The sequence below is a fragment of the Ips typographus genome, linkage group LG6 (assembly GCF_016097725.1).
Source record: "Ips typographus isolate SLU linkage group LG6, UJ_Ityp_2.0, whole genome shotgun sequence".
Classification (NCBI taxonomy): Eukaryota; Metazoa; Arthropoda; class Insecta; order Coleoptera; family Curculionidae; genus Ips; species Ips typographus.
In genome coordinates, this window is record NC_138427.1 from 1,841,806 (window position 1) to 1,866,536 (window position 24,731).

Sequence of the window (24,731 nt, forward strand, 5' to 3'; positions counted from 1 at the left end):
CTTTGTCCCCGCAAGAAAAAAATCACGTGGCGGCACGCGCTTCATCTTATCCCGAGACCGGTGCGGCGGAATGTCGCCGCTGAGGGTTTTCTTTTGGGTACCGGGGGGTACCCGAGGTTCGGTGGATTGCATAAATTAAGCGTGCCCGATCGAGGGAATGCGCGGTTCGTCCTGGTCGCATTCGATTTAAGGGGGTCCACGGCCAAAAAGGTTTTTTATTTGCTTTTGTTTGAAAGTTTAGGAATCCTATTAAATAAACTCCATTTAATAATGTGAAGTTTTAACATGGTGATTTAACTAGAACAGAATTTTTATAAATAATAATGATCTAATGCTTCTCCCTCCATTGTGACTACAGTACTAAAGAAACCATGCAAAATACTACTTACCTTATGTTTTGTAAGATTTGCCTGTCCCCTATTGTCAATCAAACATAATACAATTCAACAATAAATAGAAATACTTACTTACTTAATATCGTTCAATAACCAATAAATTAACCAAAGCGTGTTTCGTTAAATAGTAAAAACATGGCGACCATTTTATGATAGTGTGAATATGGTTAACCATCTTCAAACAATGGTCGCAAATGGCCCATTTCACTAAACGTTAAAGCAAATTTAGAGTAGTTACTAGAATTTTCTGGGAAGATTTATGGCGTTTTTAGGAAACAGAAGTTTTTAAATTTTCAAGTAAATGCGGTTGTTCTGTAGTAAAACCTAGAAGATACACAGCAAGAAACTTTTTATCTGCCCAACTCAAGATCAATAAACTAAATCTACTAATAAATAATAAACTAATCATCAACCATTATTTAACATATTTCTTTTTTGTTTCAGGTAAGTTCATTGATTATATCTAGAGGATTTGTGGTAAGTGTTTTCTAGGTAGGACCTGTACGAAGATAATTTTCGACGATCCATTTTCAGAAACCTGCAGCTGATTATCTCGTTATCGTTAAGTATCTTCAAAACTGGACGAAAATTCTTCAGACCCGCGATTTCTACTCCGCATTTTAATTTTGCACGAAATTCGCGATCCGAAACTCATTAACGTACCAAAATTGCGTAATTACTATATGAAGCCCATTTTTTTTCTGCCTGGTTTTTAATATCTCTCTCCACCTGCGATCAGGTTCTGCGAATGCCACAGGTCGGTTCTTCGTAAAGTTAATTCATTTTTACACATTTAAGTCGCCGATCCGGCCCGATAACTCATCCGGTTAATTAGGTTCCGTGACGATGTGTCCATTGCTCGACCAAATACTTTTGTTAAGTATCTCAAATATTTTTCGTACCTCTCGCTTTTGGTACTTTGTGTTTTTTTGTTGTTCCTTAAAACAGCTTTCTTCGAATATATATTCAAAATGCAATTGTTTAATTCAACGAAAAATGCAACAGAGATTAACAAAATAGGGTAACTTTAAGTAAACCTTAACACAGAATATTTTAAAAGGTGATTTTATTAATTTAATTCAGTCAGATAAAAATTTAAAAACTGTTGACCACCTCGATTCGTACTTCTGGAAATGATATAAAATAGATTGATATCTTGATTTTACTCTCTTGTATTTATTTGTCAAATGGTGCTAATTGGAAAAAGCAGAAATATACAAGGTGTTCTATTTAAAATTCCATAGTTGTGTCTGCCACATTGAATCTATAAAAATATGCTCAAACTTTAAAATCTTTAGGTCATAGCCCCAAAAAAGATGAAATTATAAAACTGGTTAAAAAGGAAATAAGTCGTTCTGTGTCCGTTTTAATTACAATATTAAATTATCTATTAATTAGAACTGAATGTAAATGATGGTGCTTTGTCGGTTGCAGAACCATCAAAATGGACAGGATCGTCAAAAGGTACCTTTAATTAAGTGCTAATATCTAATTGAAATTCAGATTTTAAGTGGCAATCTGTTAAACGTTGGCGTGCAAAGATGGTAATGGTACCTATAACGCCATGTTTTCAATAATCAGACATGTAATTTAGCTATTATTGGTTTTAAAAACGTGTGAGAAACTTTAATAATTGTTTGTGCTTGTGCTGAGTTTTTATAACATTCGTATAGTTTCGCTCCGATTTAATAAAATGCAGTTTTTTTCAGTTTTACAGTTAACCTATCGTATATCGGCGAGACAATATACTTGTGCAACCTCGTCAAAAATCGTAATTGGCAGATTCTCACGGAACAAAAGTTTTTTTTTTCGCGATCAAAATTAATATTTTTATCGCGCTAATATTGTCGGGAATATTTTTGGAACCCGTTTTCGTCGAACTCTTCACCGGGTCATGTTCTCAGGATCGATTCTGTATGTACGCACCACTTGTATGTATCGCGTGTTTTTTTCCAACTCGTATACGAATCAGAAATGCCAACAAATAATTATCGAGATTTTCTTGACAACTTGTTTGTTCGTTTATTTGGCCAACGGGCGTTGAAAATTAAAACGAATCATGTGTTTCGGTTGGTTTTATCCCACGAATCTCATTTTCGTTTTATGTTAAACGATCAAGTTTATCATCTAACTGTTGGTTTTAATCAAATTAAATTTCAGTATTTAAATTGAAATTTGTTTAATAATTAAATAGCTGCCAAACTGTTCATGTTAACTCTTTAACCAACTTACATGAAATGTGAAAATGTTAATGCAAGGCATAAGCATTTCAAAAACATAACCTCAATTCATTGCCATATTGTGAAGGAAAAGTAGCTTTTTCTAAAAAATTCAGATTTTTTCAACAGACATTTTCAGCTTTTTGTCACCCTATTATCCCAAGTTTAAATTATGACTAATAATATGTTTTTGAGATTTACATTTACAAACTGATAATTGTCAAAAAAACTGTCATAAATCTCAGAAACACAACACATGTTTCAAAAACTGTTAAACTGTAATTTTTTCAGATTCTAGGCAAATTTTGACATTAGTGACAGATATCACGTGGTTTTTTGGAAGATAATATAGCTGGACAGTCACGTGACTACTGTCAAAATAACTGCCACAAATCTCAAAAACATGTTTTGTATCGAATACTGAAGGAAAACTTTTAAAAATCCTGAGTTTTGCATCTTTTGAGCACAGTTTGACAGTCAGGGACAAAATTGCTTGTCAAACCCACTTGAAATGAGAAAATGACAATTATCAGCACATTTTTGGAATCCTCATTAAATTTTCTATCCAATAACCTGAACAAATACTACAAAATTTGGTACAGTCAGGGAGAAAAGCTGTGTCAAAGTTTGAACTGACAGAAACACAGTTTGAAATGACAGTCAGAGAGAAAATTGGCTGTTAAACCCACTTGGAGTAAAAAAATGACTGTTTTAAGCACATTTTTGTAATCTTCAAGTTTTCTACTAACCTAACCTATCCAATAACCTGAAAAAACACTACAAAATTTGGTACATTCAGGGAAAAAAGCTATGTCAAAGTTTGAACTGACAAAAACACAGTTTGAAAGGACAGTCAGAGACTTGGAGTGAGAAAATGACTATTTTAAGCACATTTTTGGAATCCTCATTAAATTTCCAAACCAATAACCTGAAAAAACCCTACAAAATTTTCTACAATCAGGTAGAAAAGCAGTGTCAAAGTTTGAACTGAGAAAAACACAGTTTGAAATGACAGTCAGAGACAAAATCGACTGTAAAACCCACTTGGAGTGAGAAAATGACTGTTTTAAGCACATTTTTGGAATCCTCATTAAATTTCCAGTCCAATAACCTGAAAACACACAAAATTTGCTACAATCAGGGAAAAAAGTAGTGTCAAAGTTTAAACTGACAGAAACACAGTATCAAAGGACAGTCAAAGACTTAAAATTAAAATTAAAAACTGAAAAAGTTGAACACCTTGATTATATTCGAGTGGTTTCTCCAAATTCTATTGGCTGAATTTTAGCTTTTTATGTGCATTTATTAGTCTTTTTTCTTTATCATTCTTTTGATTTCTCCTGGAATTTATCAAATTCTATTGACATGTTTTCCAAAAATAAATGTCTGAGTGACTGAATGTCACTATTCCTTTACACTCTTTGATTCACATGGTATTGTTAGCAGAAAAGTTATGGACTGACTGGTCTCTGCATCAAATGAAGAAAACTTACTGTGACAGAACCAATTAGCAGATTATCACATTTTTAGTTAAATATGAGGTGACTACTTAAGTATCGAGGTAGTTTAGATGGTATTCTGGTGCAATACTGTCATCAAAAGCGTGTTTTTCCTGTTGCGATTAAAGTCGTCAAGTGCCCACACGCCCATAACTGAGTTCGTTTACGGTTATCAGATATGAAAATCGGAAAAGGCGATCATATGTCGTACCTGTCGTGGCCACCTACGCGATAAGAGTTACGCTTGGTCCCGAAGACATTACGCATGAATATAATAAGTCAATATTTTTAAAAGCGGTACCAACTCGATAACAATATAATGGCCATTGTTCGGGGTAATTGTCGTCTTCGAAGGCCATTTGTTAGGCCTGTGCTGCTGTATAGCAGCGGCTCGATACTACATAAGACGGTGGTACCCCAGATTAGGATCGGCTCGGCAATAATATCCAGATGCGCTTCAGATATGGGTTAGCATCCGATTTTATCAGATGCTTATTGAACATAATTGTACTCGTGTTCTGTAACCGATAAAAATACAAACAAATCCGATCTTTATAAGTTTTGTTCGTTTTAACTTTTTGCGGTTTTACGGGTCCTGACAAGTTAAATTTACAGGAGTGTCTGTAAACAAATCGACAAGTGACACCCTCTATATCATGTGGGCTATAACAGTATGATTTCTCTTTCTTCTGCTTTCTTGCTTCGTCTTTCGAGAAGGAAAATAACACATGGCGCATCAAACCGCATATTTTTTCGGTCGACGTCAAACTGGCCAAACTGGGCGCATTTTTTTGCTCACGAAGGGCAAAAGATCTGGTTAGAAATTAATTTTGATCGGAAACAACTCGCAGAAGCCGAAACTTTACTTGGAGGGTGACCAAAAGGGCTGTAAGGTGGATAAATACGATCAGATGGCCAGTGGTCGCTTCGGGTCACTGCCCCACTGATCAAAGACCCCGGCGCCAAAACGCTTGACAGCCGCCGCGCTGTTCCCGATAGCCTTGTACCACCGCCGCAGTTCACCAGTGGCGTAACATTTGAACGGATCTTAGAACTATCACCCCCCACGTATTAAATCATTCACATCAGCAACTAAAAAGACTTAACACAAGACAGTAACAGTCAGACAATTTGTGTCCAAAATGCAGAACCAAAATGCCTTTTGGCTTACAAAATACCTCACAATGCTTTTATTATTGCTCAAAACGCCTTATACAGGATGGTCCAGTTTTAAATATCAATAATCCACAGTCCATCAAAAAATAAATTGACATGCAATATGTCATTTTGCGGTAAAACGCTTCCTAAGGAAGATACAGTCCTCCAAAATCTAGTTAACAAGAAATCGTTTTTTTTGCTATAACTGTCAGACCGTTCGAGCAATTTTGATCAAATTTTGAACATTATAAATGTGAATGGCGTTTGTCAAACTTGTCAAGTGGCATAGATACAGGGGGATAGTGTGTAATCTTTCGAATGGTGAATTATTGTCATTTAAAACTGTACCACCCTGTAGAGTGATAATGCCTTAAAACTGCCTAAAATGCCTCAAATTGCCTTGAAATACATCGAAACGCCTTTAAATTATTTAACCTGCCTCAGGATACCTTCAAATGTCTTCACATTTGTGGCATTCTTAAATTTAGTTATAAATCCCCTAGTATTGAGATAATGATAACCCTTCATGAAATACACCCTCAAAATTAGTTTTTTATGGTCACGTGACGGTTTTTAGGTTGGATTAAGTGGCACGTCTGCTTTTACAATTTGTACATGACTTTTGACTATTGTCAAAATGTCATAAGTATTAATGATTCAATAAGATTTTTTTAAAGGTCCCTTGACAGTTATTTGGTTAAGTTAGGTGACAACTTAAAGGTTTTTTTGACCTTGTACCTAAAGCTTAAAATTGATTTTCTAAGGTCAGGTGACTGTTTTTCCAAATTCTGACAAACAAAAAATATTGTTTGTACGTTTGCCTGAAACTACGTTTTATATTTTGACGTTTGCACGAATCTTCTAACTGTCATAGTAACCAAGTTAGCACGTGTCAAATAAAGACACTTTTCAATGTTCGAGCTTGCAACATTGTAAAGGCCAGTTGACAGTGTCAAAAACAGTCACGTGAACTTCAAAACGCAGTTTAAATTTTGCAAAATTGGTAAATTAAATTTAGACAATTGTAAAACCTGAAATTGCAAGAGACACATTACGTGACTTTGATTATGCAATTTTAGAGCTTGCAACACTGTAAAAGCCAGTGGATACCTGTCAAAAACAGTCACGTGACTTTAAAATGTAATTTAAACGTTGATCATTGGGTAAATTAAATTTAGACAATTGTAAAATACACGTTTACGTTAATAATACAATTTTGAGCTTGCAACACTGTAAAAGTCAGTTGACACCTGTCAAAAACAGTCACGTGACCTTAAAAATGTAGTTTAAACGTTGAAAAATTGGTAAACTATTATAATAATTTGTAATGAATATTGTTTCAACTCAATATCATGTAACAAAGATTCTAGTCAATTTGTTATATTGATACACTATATTGACTACTGCAATGTATTCCTTAAAATATCGCAAAATTTCCTTTATTTAGATTTTATTTCGCTCAACATTCCAATGGAAATATCACAAAACATTTTGAAATATACAGACAATATCTCAAAATACTATCAAAAACCTTATAAATATGTAAACCCCATAAAAAAACCATAAATTCGCCTTTTTCAAAATATCTCAAAAACAGGGAGAAAAGTCGATGTTTTCTGATTGATGATTACGCAATCTTTTCTCTCCCTACTTATCCTGGACACACTGTATACTTAAACGACTTTGAACCGTTCTGATATGTAACAAAAACCGACAGAAACACTCATGACCATTTTGAATGCCAAAGGAATATGTAATTTTATGATACTCTCCAAAAACTAAGTAAACACCAGTTTCTTAGTGCAAACTGAGCAGACCATCAAAATAAATGAAAATAATCAAAGATGTTCTCCCTTCTTTGTATGTGGTCATCCTGACTTGTATCAGAAAACAAAATAATGACACAAATCATTAAATTGGGTAAAGAATTTGACGTGAAATGCGACAATGGTACATAGGTATAGACCAAAAGCGAAGTGGTCGAGAAATGAAGACAGAATTTAGCACCCTATTGTGAAGACGAAACCCTTAACTTTTCCTGTATACAGAATGTCGGACAAGGTTCTTTCACGTCCTCTGGTTTCTCCATAAATTCGCGAGTCATCAAATCAAAGATAAATCCCTCGATAAGGACAGATACAAATCCCCAAGCGGTTACAGGACAATGAGCCCGGCCAACAAATAACAATTAATTCGAATAATTAGTAGTCCCGACTCGGCAAGGACTAGATTTACACTCGCATGGGACACGATACCAAATTTGACGAAGACCACTTCTGGTCTTCGGATCCGAATAGAAAAGCGTAGACAGCGTGGCTTTGGCTTGCCTATTATAGGTTTATAGCGCCGGGACCGGCTTTTGCCGATCCAAAACAGGAAAAGACAACCATGAAAAACCAAGTTATATCATGGAAATTTCTACCTTCTTCTTTTGCCCCCATCAACTTGGTTCGTCCTTATTTTTTTTCAAGTCACAACTGACAAAGAAGCAAAAAGACAGAGAGACGTATCGAATTCACATTCCTAGGTGGATATACGCACACATGTATTTGATATCTAAAAATAGAACTTTGTATTGTTAGAAATGGTTTCTTGCGAAACGCTACCCGCCGCCATCTTAAGAATGTTGCGTTGGTTAAAAGGTAAACGTAATTCCTGCGAAGTGTCGCCAATAAACAAAACACATACCTGCGCATACGTGTTCGGTTATGCAGATAATGCTTTAGTTTCGACTTTTTTTGCCTTAAACGTGAATTTATTCATTTAACTCGGCCCTCACGCGAAGTCTTATTAAGTCGACGTAATTTGTTATTCGGAATTGAACCCGACAATCTACATTCAGAGGTTCCTTTCATTTTGAGCATTTTGCTCCGTCATCTTTCAAACAATTACTGGTTTCTTGTTTTTATGTTGCATATTATCAAAATCAATTATTTGGGTGATGAATGATGAGTGAACTTCAAAGGCTAAATGCATAACATCAATTTAAAGAAAAGCTATGTTTAGAATTGATACTATAATTGTGCTGTTTTAAGAAACACCAAATCAACACACTTTTAAAAAGATGCAACTCTCAAATTGTTGTCCAGATATAAAAAATTTAAAATTGTGCAAACCAAATCAATGGAAAGGACAGAAAACCATGGCAAAATGGTGCTCCTAACAAAGATACATGTACAACAAACAAATATCGGATAATACAAAAATTAGTCTGTAAGCGAACTTTTTGCCAAATTTAACTGAAAAGGGAAATTCATGTGGACTTTACCATACCAATTGTTTGGTAGAATAGTATTTTTGTTTTGTGGAGAAAAGATTTTGCAACAAAACGACGACTTACGTTGTGACTGTCTGTGATGCGCTTAAAGAGTTAAGTAGTAAAACAGTCTAGTTATTACTTCAATATTTAATGAAGAAAGTAATTAGTGACTGAATATTGCAGTTTTTCAAATGATATTTTATCTTTAAATCATAATTTAGTGAGAACTTAGTGGAGGTATGTAGATGATTTGCTCTGTCGCATGCCGTTTGAAAGTTTAAATATACTAAACAGCATTTGAATAACTCTCTATATGCAGGGTAACAATGTTTCACATAAAATTCATATGTTTTTATGAACGATGAAATTATGGTTACTTTTTTGGTAATAACATCTTACTTTATCTTATTTCCACTCTTTGTTTTCCAGCTACACCAACTTTTAGTCAAATGACAACTTAATAAGGAAGCTTTGTGAAATGGTTTCAAAACTATATTTAGTGGTTAAACACTGCTCTTTCCTTTTTTGATACAATAACCATAGTTCTTTTTGTAGGATAGTACCATTTTTGATAAAATGAAGTACCTGTTATAATTAGATCATTTTTGTTCTCCCCATGTATGTACATCCATTTCTTTAAATACCTCCATAGAATGGAATCTAATATCTAGTATAAACTCCAGTGAAAAATGGTTGAAGTATCTACAAACATGAACACAATTTATTTGTATCATTTTTATTCATATAACTAGAAACTCAAAAACTATTATTTGGAATTATGTATACAAATGTTCTTGATGGGTACGTACTGGAATGAACAAATTCCAGCACATACAGCGGGAGAACATTTTGAAAAATAGTTAGGTTAGGTGAGTTGAGGCCTGGAAAAAAGCTGTAAGTGTTAAATCTTAGTATTATCAAAAACTAAAAAATATTAAATGTTGTGTTTTAACGATTTTCCAAACTTTTATTTTAAAAGACATAATATGAATTTAATGTGGAACATTTGAGCAATCCTGTATTATAATGTGGCCTATTCCATTCCTCTTTAATGTACCTACCCTTAATACTAGGCTTGTTTGGCTATAAAAAGTTTTCTTATTGTCGCTTTGTAATTTTTTTTGGCTGCTATCCAACAAATGAGTTACTTAAACGTGTTTAAAACTAATACCGAGGGTACCAGTTACATCAATGAAAAGACTGGAACAATAATAATGACGTAACTTTTTTTGGCTGGGTTGTATTATATTTTGCTATCAATAACTGTTATGCTATAAAAATAAGCTTGTGTTTATTGATCTACATTGACATATTAACTATAGTGACTAGTATCGATACTCTTTGTTGCGAGCACTATTTTTGCCATGGAAGATTTTTATGGAAAAAGTTAGATTTTGTCACACCTACATAATCTCCGACCAGAAAGCAGAAAATCAAATTACTGCACATCACTTTTGATGCCTGCCATTTGAATTGAACAATGTTTAATTTTCTTTGACTGTATAGAAGACTTTATGGCAAACTATAGAGAATAGTTTAAAAACCAAAACTAACCTCACTCTGCTGCATAAAATGGCTTCGTTACATACATACGAAAATGTCAAAAAAAGTGAAGAATTCCATACGAAGCATAACTTTGATTTACGTGACTCTCCCCGCATATTTTATGATGATTAATATTTGAAATTTGCATGACTACTGTATTATAACTACTCTGTAAAACAAAATAGTGTGATACATATTTCTAACTGAATGTACTAATAAATTAACTAGAAATGTGAAAAAACCTTTTAACAGTAACTTATTGTTTATTTCAGGAGTATTGCGGTGGAGACATTACCGAAGCGGAAGAGGATGACGATTTTGAGACAGACGACGAAGAAGAACCACCAACCAAGGTTCAGATAACTTCAAGCAGACTTCCTCAGCCTGCGCGAAAAAATTCACAAGAAACCGACTCTGCTAGAACCACAGAACCCAAGAAAACTTTTTTAATCCAGCCACCCGATGAGGCAGTGAATAAAGAAGTGTGTGAAAATATACCCAAAGAAAGTGTTGACGAATCATCAATAATCAATCAAATCAAGCAAATCAACGATTCTATCATTCAATCTAATAAAGCCAAAACCAAGACAGGATCATCGATTTCAGTACCTCCAGCTGTATCGATACAATCTCGCACAGTACCTCTACAGCCACAATTAATGACGTCGTCAACTGTAGTTTTGCCCAGTACAGTGCAGCTGACTTCATGTTCTGACAACACAAAGGCACTGCCAGTGGTCGTTCAAACAGCCAATGGGGGGATGGCTTTTGCCAGTGTGTCGGTGGGGACGATTTTGGGGATCACCCCCGAAAAGAAATACGTTAATATGCCTTTGAGTTCTGTGATTGGTTCGAATAAAACGACAGTTATACTGCCTGACAAAAAAAGCCGGTAGCTTGATTACTTCAAAACAAAAATGATGCTTAGGGATGTGAATGCGTAACATTGTAATTTTAAAGCTGCTCTTGATTTTGAATTTACTTTGTCACTGCTGTTATTCTAGTCATTTAGTTAAAGCATTACATCATAAAAGTTGCGTATTCTTTATAAGAAGCAATGATAAAGAGCAGATGTAATCGGAATTCAAGACTGATGTTACAGCCTAAAAGAATTTTTGGTTGGATTATGTTTTTATGTAAATAGGATCCCGAATAAGTGTAAAAATATACCACTCATTCAGGACATGGAAAATTGTCTTTGATAATCTAGACTTATCAGCGATCCTATGGAAAAAACGTATTTAACAACCCCTATTGGGGTGTGTGGTCTGTAAAACTAAGCTTCCATTATATGCCTTCTATTTTTTATAGAAGATTTTTATAATATGTTTTTTTTTGTAGTAACATGTCCCATTGATGGGATTATTGTTACTCAACTATTGTAAGACGAAGAGTTTGACTAGTATCTGCAAAAAGTGGATAACCCATATGACAATACAGGCTTTATGATTGATTTTATTGCTGGAAAATAATACTGTCTGCCCTAATTTAGTTAGCAGTATAGACTTTTTTCTAGAAAAAATAAGTGTGGTACAGCTTTACAAAATTAAAACCAATGAGTTACTATTTTGAAAGTTGTCTCAAAATTTGTAATACAGCAGGTAAAAATGTGTACGGGATCAATATTAAAGCTTCTTCTAAACAGCTCCAAAGAGTTTTATAGGTAATCAGACATTCTAAAGTTGTTAGACTGTATTAATTCTTTTATTGGTATTGCCATTTTTGTTGACTGGCTAGTTTCTAAAAATAAAACGTTTTGGTTGGTCACTATTGAATGTGATTTTGAATTTTTATATTAGTGAAACATTGCGTGCTGTGTAATTATGAATGTTCGGCTAAGAACAATATTAGATATTTATATATAACATCTTTTTGTCAACACGGTTGTACATATTTTTGTATATGGATTAATAATGAATTTTATAATAAATTTTGTATACGTTACTTTGTTTTTGAAATTTTACTCTTTCCTTGTCATTTCAGTGATTTTCACAGTTAATACACATTTTTTATTGATTTCAGACTGGAAACCTATCAGGAGCAGAATCCAGTGATAGTTGCAGCGACGAAGAGATGAACGGACCTGACCCTGAATCTCTTTCCGTCTTTGTCACACCAGACCACGAAGTGTTCAGCGCAATTTCACCCCCTTCCTCCCCCTTGGAAACCAAAGCGCAACTGCAAAAACAGTCTTTGCCCTCGTCTAGCGCCAACTCCAAGTCGTCTACAACTACTTCAACCACGCAAGCACCTCCCCTTCTCAGTCCTTTAATGTACCAAACCCCCCAGGGGATGATGTATGCCACCCCTTCTAATGGGGGCGTATTGCTCAGTTTAAGTCAAGGTGATCCTAATAGTAAACATCAATTTATTACTATTCCGTTCAGTATGGTTGCTGGCAATGAACAACAGGAAGGAGGTAGCAAAAAGAAGTCAACTTAGTTGATGTAGAGTGGGGTAAATTAGTGTCTTTTATGTGCTTTACTGATTTGAGGAATCTAAAGTGCCTTAAACCGGTGCTATTAAGTCGGAGAACAGTGCGAAATTTGCATTTTAGCTTTAAGCATTTTAATCAGTGTTCATTTTATTCAAGAACGCTGTGTATACCTATTTACTGATGAACCAAAATATTTCCTAAGTACGTTTTGTGTTTTGTTTTTGACACTTTTCGGTTAAAAATACGTAGCTTTTTATTCGTTTAATTTTAAAACACATTTTGTATAGCTATGAAAAATTGCAGTGTTGTTTTTGTTTTACTCTTTGGTTATTGTATATTGTATGCGTGCGACTCTCTAAGTACCCTTGTTCGTGTTTTATTTAATTTATTAATTTGTGCTCAAAAGTTTTAGTGTATATGTACTTAAGATGTTTTTACAATGTTTCGAATTGTTTTGAAAATAAAGGAGTTTGATTAGTTTAAGAAAATTGTCTAAACTAGCCGACCTGCCACATTAAGCAATCCGGATAATAACTTCGAAGCCAGCTAATACTAAACCGTTTATTTTTACTCGTCCAAAAATAGTCTTAACGACCGGTTCAAATTTTGTCATCATTCATCTCAATAGAGAATTACAAAATTTAGTGAAAGTTCTTAAACTGCTAAAACAAAAAGAGTTTATACAAAAACCCCGCTCCACCCTACATTTAGATTGTTTGGTGGCGTTTGAATATTAATAACTTTCCAAACCATATATTATTTGTTATTCTTGTCCATCTTTGCAATACGTAGTAAAACCGTTAGGTACGGTAAAGAGGAAGTCGATCTAAGACATGTACGGTTCTTCCGTATCACGGACTCTCTTTTTTTCCGGTCAATTTTAATAAAGGCCCTCCTCACGTTAAGCGGATTACCGTTCTTCGCTGCCTTGTCAGAAAGTCAATTAAGCGGTAACTAATCGCCATTACTGAAAATCAAGCCCGGTGTGTACCACTCTTCCGGGTTAGTGGCCTAAATTTTGCCCGAAACCTGTATAGTGGAAACATAAATCAAACCGGGATCCAGACGGCTCATGGTTTTATTTTTGCCTCTAAGGCCAAATAATAGCCGAAAATAGCCGGACGAACGTAATCTAAGGAAATGTTTCTGGCCAGTGCAGGAGAAAATCATTCCAAACATATCTTAGAACAGGCGCCTACTGGCGGCCGGTTTTCCTATTTTTGACTGCCCAAAAATAAACCCCCGCTTCTAATGCGTCATCTTGTATTAAGTTGTTAGAATCCAAGGGAAAAAATATTTTTTAGGTGTGAAATGAAACACCTAATGATTGCCAAAAATGTGACAATTCTATCATATTATTATATTGAATAGTTGGTAATATCAGAAGCTGAAATGTGTGGAGCACATTATATTCTACCAGAGTAAGAGAAGATCAAGAAAGAACTGAAGAAGGATTAAAATGAGAGAAGAAAGAAAAAACAAGTGTTGGAAAACTGGAGGTTATAACCTTCTCACCAAAACTGTATTCTATTAGATTAAAAGAAGACAGGAAGGAAAAGAGAAAAGAAGAATGAAGTTGCCAAAATCAGATGTTATATTTTCTGCCTCATAAATTGTGTTCAACTTAGATTTAAAAAAAAATGGAAGGAAAGAATAAACAACGAAAAAAGCTGCTTAAATTAGAGGTTATGAGTTTTGCGCCAAAAATTATATTAGATTGAAAGAAGGCAAGACAGGAAAAAGAAAGCTTATAAAATTAAAGGTTCGTGGCCAAAACGTAAGGATATAATTTTTGCATCTAAAATTGTGCTCTACTAAATGAAAGGAAGAATAAATAAAAGTAGAGAAGAAAAGAAGAAGAATTTAAACCCAAAGAAAAAATGTGCCAAAATTACAGGTTTACTAGACTAAAATAAAAAGACAGGAAGAAAAAAGAACAGAAGAAAAGCTGCTAAAATTAGATGTTATAATTTTTGCGCCAAAAATTGTAAAAGAAAAAAGAAAAGAACCAGAAAAAATGCCAAAACTAAATTATACAGTTTTTTAGCTATAAACTGTATCCTACTAGATAAAAAAAATAATTGAAAAGGCAGAAGATAAGAGAAAAGAAATGTCAGGGTGAGAAGAAAAGGTGTCAAAATTAGAGGTTAGAGCTTTCGTTCTAAAAATGTATCTACTAGACTAAAAGAAGAAGAGAGGAACGAAAAGAAGAAAAAAAGACTCTAAAAGTAAAGGTTATAACTTTCGTGCCTAAAATAGAATTCTAGTATATTAAAAGAAGAGCAATTAAAAGGAGAACAGAAGAGAAGAAGATGCCAAAATTTGACAATAACATTTTTGCGCCAAAAATGATAACTTTGAAAACCTGAATTGCAACTTCAACATTCAACCAGCGCACCAACCAAAAATCAAAATCAGACATATTTGCGCTAACTAATAATTTTGGTTAGTACAAACGTACTTCCAAACTAGCATTTTAAATTATTTAAAAAATCAACGAACACATTCTATGTGAACCAAGTACGTTTTCATTGACATTTCTTTTAAAAAAATTCTTGCCATAAAAGCTGCTTCAACAATAATTTTCCCATAATTAAAACACAACGCCCAATTAAGTTTTAATGAGGCGTTAGGTTAGGTTTTCTTTAGTTCAAAATGAGGTCCAGCGGTGTGGGAGCCCATGGCATTCCTCCAGAGGCTCCCGGGTGGTTCGGGGCCAGTTTTTCACCACCGCAATAATTAGTGTAATTGGTATGATCGAAGCTGTGGATGGAGATGACCGACATTTGATAATTATTGTTTGTGGTCACGGGAATTACCGATAAGGTAGCAGTTTCCGGCAGCCTTTACCATTTAGGGCCGCGGGAGCCGCCCGCTTCTGTTTCCCATATCGGGGGGCCCCAGCCAGTCGCATTTTAGCACGTAAAAGGTGGATGTGCCTTATGAGGTTTCTCTTTTTGATAAACCACTTAAGTAATTAACCCGCTGTTGAATACCACTGAGTACTTCCCTATTGTTGAGTTGATGGAAAGAGTGTTTAAAATTTTAAATTTTAACTAAAAATCAAACTTGCTGACGCTTTTATGCGTTTTTTGATTAAATTTAAATTGCTTTTTTGCTGGCAGTATGACGTAGCTAACTTTGAGCGTTGCTATTGGATGTAAGAATCTCCACCGTTTAATTTGACTTTTGACATGGTTTACGACGTTGACGTTCCAACTGCGGTTAGGTTGACTTTTGTATTTGTAGGGTTAGGTTCAAAACAAGAGTAGTATTTCCGTACTGTTTCAATGACGTTTAATAGAGAAGGATACACAAACCCACGTGGTAAGTGATGTCAGTTATCAAAATTGTTCTATAATTTAAATTTACTGACGGTTATTTCACTGAAATTAACTGTATTTTTTCAATTTTTTGTTTCTAATCTTCTATATTTTTTCATTTGCATAAAGTGACAACAGGACAAACTATTGATTCATACTTGTGTATGTATGTACAAGGATCTCTTACCGTTCATTGGTCCAATAACTTACTACGTCATTGTGGCGGGATTTTTGAAAAATGTCTTTTTTAACATTATTTTTTTCGGACTTAAAGAGTATATTCAAAAACACGTGTAATATTTTTATGGTTATTCTAAAAATTAAATAAACAAATTCATGAAAATTGATCATTACTAATTAAATTAAAAAAACTTTATTTAAAAAAAATTGTATAAAAAGTAACATCCATAAGTTGTATAACACATTTACGACGTTTCAACAACATTTACATCAACTTTTTCCGTTCAGTAAGGCGTAAATCTCTTGAAAACTTTTTCCTTTAGTTTCAGGTAGACAAACAGCACAAAACAAAACGCAACACATCAACATAAATGAGAAAAATACGAAAGTGTTTGCAATCCCTACACTCTCAATTAAAGAAGGATAAGCTAACGTGATTGCAAACAATAAGGAGTAGTTAATAGTGGTACAGATAGTTGAAGCCAAGTTTTTCGTTTTAGGGTCGAATAGCTCCCCTAAAATCACGTAAGGTAAAGAGCCCAAGCCCAAATTAAACCCAAACATGAAGCAGATAATACTGCAAATTGGTAGCCATTTAAAGGCTTGTAAATTTTCTTGAAAATGGAAGAATAGTCCTAAAGAAAGGTGAGCAAAACATCCAATGGTGCTGGAGGTTATTATGATAGGTCTACGACCTAAACGGTCTACCAATTGACTGCCAAGAACAGTACTTAAAAAAGCTACCGTACCTACCAAAATTGCGCTATAAGAAGACTTTATGCTCTTTCCAGTCATATCAAAGATAGTTTGCGTATACCCTAACACTATTAAGGAACCAGCAAAAGCGTTAAACACCATGATAATTGCGCAGATAAATAAGGCTTTTGATGATCCCTTGTTTTTGAATATGTCACTCCAATTAGCGTAATTTTTGGAACTTTCCTCCAAAATTACTTCAATTTCCAACAAATACTTTTGCACGTCTTGATTCTGTTTTAGTTTTACCAAACTGTTCTTGGCTTCTCCAATATCATTTTTGATCATCAAGTCATAAGGACTGTCAGGAATAAAACCCCAGAGAAGCACTAAAAACAATATAGAAGGTATTAAATTGATACAGCTAAACAATGTAATAGACACAAATGGACCTACAAGATAGGTAAACAATGAACCACAACTGGATGCCGACAACATTAAGGTGTTTAAAAAACCGCGATTGCGAGGTTCTGATATCTCGGAAAGATATCCAGGTATAACAGTCCAAACTGCTCCAGAGGTTAGTCCCATAAGGAATCTGGCAACCAGGAAGACGTTTAAAGAAGTGGCAAAAGCGCACATTATATGGGCTATCAGTATGGGTGTAACTGATACCAGGAGGGTTTTCTTTTTACCCAATCGTTCCACCACTAAACTAGAAAGGAATGGTCCGATGAGTAGCCCCAGGTTGACTAAAGTTAAAGGGGATGTCCACGAATAGACCATACCCGTTGCAAAACATATTATGTTTACTATAAAAAAAACACTAAAATAAGTTGATTGTAATCATGTTAGCTACTTACTTGATATAGCAGCGAAGTAAATAAATGGACTAGTGGTTTTGACGCTTTCCATGTTTTACCCATTGAAAATTTGAATACAGACCTACATCAGCGACAATTTATATAAGCATATACAATCAAATACAATTTAATCACATATCAAATATTTAGTTGAATTGTTATATTCTTTTTTCACTTTTTTGGGTAATAATTTGCGTGGGTAGCAACACTCTGTTTGTTACAAAGTTGAAGCATTTATTTGGTTTTCTCATAACAAAGTCAGTAATTTATGTGCCCAGTGCTCAAAGTTTTAGACGATTGTAGTAGTAGTGTGTAATATTTTAATTGTTACTTATAATATTTCCATAAGTAACATGATTAAAATATTTAGCATTGATTCAAATAAAGCTCTTTAAAAAATACATTTTGCAATGCACATGCAAGGTGACCTAGTTTGCTTATTTCTAACAGAGAAGTAGTTTAAAACATAAACACATTAAAACAGTGTTGATGGGATGTTATCTTGATCATAATGGGTGCCATAATTTTTCTCCAAAATAATTTACTGTCCATTAAGTTAGTATGTATCTCTTTTCAGGTAGATGATGATGATTTTATTGGGATAACTTACTTGAGACTTTAAAAATAAGACAACACTATTTAAACCCCAATAACAAGAAAACTATAATCCAATGCTTGTTTCGTGTCATATGACGTATTACTTTTTTTAAACGTTTAATCAGTCTTTAAACTTTTAAAATCATGTGTTATCATAAAAGAGTGAGAAAAGTGTATTTGGACCAACATTTTTTGGGAGAAAATACGGTGGATCAAATTAATTTTAGGTCGCTTTTATATTTGCATCAATTATTTTGAAGCAAATTATATTTGGTCTTTTTTTTTGTAAATTCATTAATTTTAGGTAAAATAATTTTGGAAAAAAATTTGCATCACTTTGTCAGGGTGCAATAATTGGCTTATTCAGTCAGACAATGTAAATTGTTAAAACACTTGGTGTAAAGCAAAATTTCAAAAAAATTCCTTTATATCCTTGCGATATTGGAAGATATAAATCAAAAGTGGTGTTTTGCCATATACATGCAGCACAAGAATGTGGTGAAGGCTTGAACAAGCCGACGACGATTTTTTCCCATCCGAAATGACACTAACATCTAAAAGATAACGAAGCCGAATCGATCAAATGGGATTAATAAGAAGAAATTTGCCACCCCCTGCCCGAGGAACCCCACCGTATCGCACGAGCCTCATAAATTCCGCAGGGCTTTTAGAATCGAACGTAAACCTCATTGCCGGCCTTTTACAGTAAATTATTGGATTAATTACATGTATGCACAACGCCCATATATTCAGGTTTTTCTCGACGAAGGTTTACTGCTGCACTGTGACCTTAAGTCGTGGTGTGGCTTCCCCTTTTTACGGCCCAGGAATCTGACTAACGGCAGGCGTATTCATCTCTCCGACCTTTTTTCTGTCTTTTCCTTTTGCCGTGCAGGTGCAAATTCAATTGACCTTAAAGCGGGAAATTCTGTGATTTACTGGTGGTTGTAGTGTTCCACGCTGCACTTTGTTGGTTTTTCATTTTTGCTAGTTGAGAGTCGAACCGATGCGAACCGTGAAGAAACTGATTATTTGAGTATAGGGACAAGGAACAGCATTACCAAACTCATCAAATACATTGTATTTAATAGATTAATCGCTTCCTACAATTAAATTAAAAGTCTTTAGTCATTATATTTGTTTACTGTGTGAACCACTGAAAGTGAATAGCCTTAGATGTCAAATCAACTTGCAATTCACACAACGATGACGAATACAAGTTTATAATGATATACAAGATCATCTAACCAAGTTTATCCAGTTGCAATGTTTAGAAACTACTAAAAGAGCAAATGGAGTGCCATAATCTTCTTCTTCATGGTTTTTAAGTAAGTAGTCCATGCCCACTATGTGGAACTGGGTTCAAAATACATAGTTACCTACACAGAGAGTACAAAGTACAAATAGGATTTTTACACTATTTTCAAAAGTTGCAAATAACATTAACTTACCCAAGTTCAAAGTAAGATGGTGTCTACATATGGTGTTAACCACTAATGGTTAACAAAGATATGATATTTTTGCTTAGTCTATTTTTCCACTAAGTTATAATTTTAAAATAAGCAAGTAATCAATTTTTTTAATTTGTGTGATATTGCAACAGTGACACTCAATATGTCATTGAAAGAGTAACTCCAAAGACAACAACAAAGAAGATCAAACACCGTAATATTAAGTTTTCAGACGAAATAAAGCAGATAAACTTCCTCGAACAATTGAAATTCATGTATTAAATTTTAGGACAATTAGTTAGGGATTTTAAATGTTTCTTATTTAAACGTCACCTTCAAATCAAATAGCACATTATTAGAACGGTTAAACAAATGGTGACTTTAAGTGTCAGTTAACCATAATCCGTCCTTTACAACTAGTGACAATATAATCTGCGCTTCATACCGTCGATAACCTTATAAAACAAATAATATAAAAAACAAAAAAATCTTGTATTAATTACTACTACACTGCATACAAATTGAAGTGTGAATAGCTGTAATATACATTGATATTCCATTAAGTTTATACAATGTGGGCATTACTGCTCCAAATCCATACAACTCATACTTGGGGAGGGAGTTGTTCAAAGAGTCTCTAACAACACAAAAAATTATGACTGTTAAATGCATTAGAAACATTCCTTCAAGTGCAAAATAACCACAAATTCTTATTATAAGATTTATCCAGACTAATACTTTTCTGAGACAGTCCAAATGTCCATCACTGTACATAACTGATATCTTTTGTTTAAAACTATACTTTACAAAGATTAATATTGTTTAAAATGAGTTTAAATTATACAATAGACTTAACGTGGCTGACAAAATTAGACTATAAAATGTTCTTTCCACAATATGCAAGGACACTCTACCACCTGTATCAAGAGCGGTCTGGTTCTGGACAGATACAATGGCCCAACATAAAGGCTCTGGTGGATATTTCATTTATTTTGCTACTATTTCAGGTAAGTGTGTCCCACATCCTGTATTGGTTGTTAACTGAAAAACTTTTTAGTATCACTAACTGCCTTTGCTACTGGGGTATGTTACGTGTGGACCTCACCGTTTATCCCCAAAATAAATTCTGCGGATCCGTTAGTGAATCCAATTGGACGACCAGCCACAATAAACGAAGCAGCTTGGATAGTGTCATCCATGTTGTTGGCACTTATTTCCGGTCCGTTGTTTTCCATGATGGCATTGAAATTCATCACCAAGAAAAGTATCCTGCTGGCATCAATGGCTCCATTGGCTGCCTCCCATTTGATTTGCTGCTTCGCTCATGACGTAACTAGCTTTCTGCTGGCCAGAATATTTATGGGAGTTGGTACCGGAGCGATTTGGGCTATTCTTGGTACCTACATTGGCGAGATTGCTGAACCATCCAACAGAGGATTTTTGGGAAGTATTCCAGGGATCAGTTCGTCTCTGGGTAGTCTCATGGTGTATGTTGCAGGACCGTACTTGAGTACACGCAATTTTGGTATACTTAATTTGGTTCCTATAGCGTTGTTTTATGTCACCTTTTCTTTTGTGCCTGACAGTCCTTATGATCTAGTTTTAAAGGAAAAGTTTGATCAAGCTGAGATAAGTTTGATGCGATTGAGGCAATCCAGTCATGTAAAAAAGGAATTGGAGTTCATTAAAGACACCGTAACTATGGGAAGTGACAATAAGGTGCATTTTAGGGATTTCATTAAAGACCGAACATTATGCAGAGGACTTTTAATCTGCGTAGGACTAATGGGCTGCCAGACTCTATCTGGAATTCATGCAGTGGTCAGTTATGCTGAAACAATATTCAGCGTAGCAGGAAATTTTATTCCTGCGGCCTACGCCCCAATGATATTTGGAGTATTTGCAGTAGTGGCAATTGCAGTTAGTTCGGGGTTAGTGGACAAAATGGGAAGGAAATCTTTGCTAGCTGGTTCTTGCGTGGTTGAGTCGATTTCTTTGTTCGGTTTAGGTCTTTACTTTTTTTGCCTCAATGCTGGCTACGATGTCACAGTCATCAATTGGCTACCAGTGGTTAGCGTTATAGTATTTCAAGTAGCGTTCAATTTTGCATTAGGTTGCATCCCTTGGATTGTCACTGGGGAAGTTTTTCATTCCAATGTTAAAGGAGCTGCAAGCACTTTGGTGTCTATTAGCAATTTCATTCTGGCATTCCTGGTAACAATCTGTTTTCCTTACTTGGTAGAGTGTATAGGAATGGGGTTGACTTTCTGGGGATTTGCCATCATCATGTTGTTGGGTGCGGCTTTTTGTTTGTTTATTTTACCTGAGACCAAAGGAAAGAACTTTCAGGAAATTCAAGAGTTGCTGAAACGCTAAAACCAATGCTTGTTAGGTATTGTTTGCTCTCTATTCTGATATCATAATGCTCCGTGTCAATTCCTCCATTCTGGTGGTGGTTGATGAATTTATCAGTGATTGTATTGTATTATGTATTATACATTATGTTTTCCTTCTGAAGAAATTATTATATAATAATAAGGTAGTTTTATTTGGTCCTAAACTAAACCATCACTAACATCATACAAGGTGATGGATGTATGGGAATTTCGCTTATCATTGGAGAACTTCTGGTACGTTTTTGAAATTTTTACAAATAAGTTATATACAATTAATTAGGACAAACTTAGCAAACGTGATATTTAAGACGATTCAGTGCACGCATCGACCGATTCGTCAACCGAAAAAGCCGGATATGGATGCAATTAAACGCAAACAAACCGCCAACAATATTAATTATATAAAAGGCGTTTGGCGGCGTATGTTGGACGCCGCCAACAAAAAAATACATAAGTAATTGCCTTCTCCTGCACTGTCGCGTCAATTTATCATAACTCTGGTCGATTCCTAACTTGGCGGCGGCAAAAACTGAGAAACTGGGGACCCAAATTCAATAATTGGTGTACCATACAACTGCTAAACCTATTTTGGATGGCTTAACGTTGATCGATTTCCCTTAAAATTTGTCTTTTTTACTATAAAAAAACCTCATTAAAAGATAGTTCAATAATTAATTAATTATTACAGTTAACAAGGAAAATACATCAAAATTTGTTTTTTTTATAGCAGTTAGTAAAAGATGTTAATTATTATAATTATTGTAAAGGTAATTATGACAAAATATAGTTGAGCACTTGTTGCGTCCTCAGTTTCCTTATTCCTGAAAATTTGTACTTGTAATTATGATGGACTTGTATACTAAACATCTAATAGTATATTTTAGATCATAGCAATACAGATCTACTAATTTACTCAAAATCCTCAATCTGTTTGTCAAATTTTTTTGTATTTAATGCTTTGAATGTAAGTCCAGCAAACATAAAGGTTTAGTACTTTTTCTAAATTAACCTGATATAAAGAAGAAACAAAGATTATAGCAAACAGCTTATCCTAAATTCTAGTTCAATTTTAATTAATGACCAACAAATACAAAACGTTTTTTTACAGTAAATGTAGAGAAGTCTTCATTTATTTATACGACGGAGTTTCCGCATATAATTTAAAAGTTACAATCAGATAAAATGTCAGGTCTTTTAAAGTTGTCCGTTCACAAAGCGTTCCCAAAGAGCGCAAGAAGACAGAGGCAATTCCGCAAATTACGACCGCGAACTATACTGTTATCTACCAAGCAACTAGCACCGGCATGATGGTCATATATACTAGGTCGCAATTTTTCCTGACCCGTCAAAGCAAAGCGCCGCATCTCCCATAGATTACTGCCGGTCAGAAAATAATTTTCAGGAATGCAAAAGGGTGTTTAGAAGATAAATTCCGTACAATATTGCACTGCGGCTCAAAGGTAAAAAAATCGTGTCGATAAGAGGTGACCCGGCCCCGAACGCATATGTGTAGCATTCCTGCTAATCTCCTGCCAGAGGTGGAAAGAAAGACGATATTTACTCTTGCGGTGTCAGCACTCCTAAATGCCCATTTGTAAGCGCCTGAACCGCGCGGGAGAAGAAATTTGTTTCTGGTCAACCGTGCGAAACCGCGGGATAGTCTTCTTCGCAAACGACGACTTCCTGGTGCTGAAGTTATTTCAACAAGTTGTATCACGCTCCAATCCTGCAATATTAAATGTTTTCATAAAAAGTATATATTTTTCCATCAAACATGGCATAAAGTAAAACTACCAATAGATGATCCCTCTTTGTCCTCCTACCAGCAAATGACACCCTATCAAACATCTAAAAAGTGAATCATAAGATCAGTTGGTTTGTCCAATGAAACTGATGTCTCTACCATAAATATGGACTAAATTTTAGGTAGACTATGTCCGCCGGAATTCAGTGTGAAAGAATTAGCTATGTTTTTAAGAAACTGAGTAGCAATGTAACTTACGATGTTTTCCAACCTTTCATAAAAAACTGCTACAGAGAACGATAAGAAAAGCTAAGACGACTGACTAGTGCATACAATTTGTTAATAAAACATAATAATTTAAAACTGCATGGTTAAATGTTAAATTTTTACATTTTTTCTTAAGAATGTCATCTATAGGCATATTTACCTTACCTCTTTGTTTTGGTCACTAAAATCTGTATTATAGTTTCAATCTTAACATAAATAGCATGGTAGCAATACTGTACTTCTGTTTGAATGTCTGATTTTGTTCTGACAATTGTCAGATAGTTTTTAGCAATACCAGAGAAATTCTGGCAATATCCGAGAGTTTCTGGGAACTGTCAAATAATATCAACAAAGTTAGTTTTTTTGAACTTATCTGATTTAGCCTGTTTATCCCCATCTCCATTCTCAACTAGTTCCTAGAACTGCTGTAGAGACCCCGTAGCCCCATATTGGCCCTACTATTTCTTGACAAGCCAAATACAGAACCATATATGCTCCAGTAAGTTCCTTTATTTTGTATGTTAACCGTTATCCAATTTTTTTAATAACTGAATCTCATAAAATTAACAGTAATCTACTAAGCCCATATACATATTTATCACTATTTAACAAAGTTTTATATTGGTATTTCTAAAAATTGTGTGTTAGTTGAAAAACATGTTTTTCTAATTATATCTAGTTTCTAAACACAACAGACGCCTG

General features: G+C 34.5%; 3 protein-coding genes across 5 annotated transcripts in view; 2 read left to right on the forward strand and 1 right to left on the reverse strand.

Annotated features, from left to right (window-relative positions):
* Window positions 1-13,000, forward strand: part of bs (serum response factor blistered) — a 50,415-nt gene extending 37,415 nt beyond the window's left edge. Inside the window, exons 3-4 of one of the 3 annotated variants that reach the window (XM_081983013.1) lie at window positions 840-872; window positions 10,348-12,019. In XM_081983013.1, coding sequence (XP_081839139.1) covers window positions 840-872; window positions 10,348-10,971 — 657 coding nt within the window. In that variant the 3' untranslated portion in view covers window positions 10,972-12,019. Of the gene's footprint in view, window positions 1-839; window positions 873-10,347; window positions 12,020-12,097 lie in introns of those variants that run through there. The other 2 variants (XM_081983014.1, XM_081983015.1) reach the window with 2 other exon arrangements.
* Window positions 13,001-16,194: 3,194 nt separating this feature from the next.
* On the reverse strand, window positions 16,195-17,702 carry LOC145731238 (facilitated trehalose transporter Tret1-like). The gene is made up of 2 exons (XM_081982913.1): window positions 17,575-17,702; window positions 16,195-17,523 (listed from the first exon to the last, which is right to left on the reverse strand). Exons 1-2 carry the CDS (start codon window positions 17,624-17,626, stop codon window positions 16,286-16,288), a joined length of 1,290 nt encoding a protein of 429 aa, XP_081839039.1. The 5' UTR covers window positions 17,627-17,702; the 3' UTR covers window positions 16,195-16,285.
* Window positions 17,703-20,483: 2,781 nt separating this feature from the next.
* LOC145731237 (facilitated trehalose transporter Tret1-like) lies at window positions 20,484-22,160 on the forward strand. Its single transcript, XM_081982912.1, has 2 exons — window positions 20,484-20,629; window positions 20,680-22,160. Exons 1-2 carry the CDS (start codon window positions 20,575-20,577, stop codon window positions 21,996-21,998), a joined length of 1,374 nt encoding a protein of 457 aa, XP_081839038.1. The 5' UTR covers window positions 20,484-20,574; the 3' UTR covers window positions 21,999-22,160.
* The last annotated feature ends 2,571 nt before the right edge of the window (window positions 22,161-24,731 follow it).

Coding starts and splice junctions, on each gene's coding strand:
- LOC145731238 (XM_081982913.1), bottom strand. CDS start 17,626: ATGGAAAGCGTCAAAACCACTAGTCCATTTATTTACTTCGCTGCTATA. Junction 17,524..17,574: donor TTACTTCGCTGCTATATCAA/GTAAGTAGCTAA, acceptor TTTTTTTTATAG/TAAACATAATATGTTTTGCA.
- LOC145731237 (XM_081982912.1), top strand. CDS start 20,575: ATGGCCCAACATAAAGGCTCTGGTGGATATTTCATTTATTTTGCTACT. Junction 20,630..20,679: donor TTATTTTGCTACTATTTCAG/GTAAGTGTGTCC, acceptor AAAACTTTTTAG/TATCACTAACTGCCTTTGCT.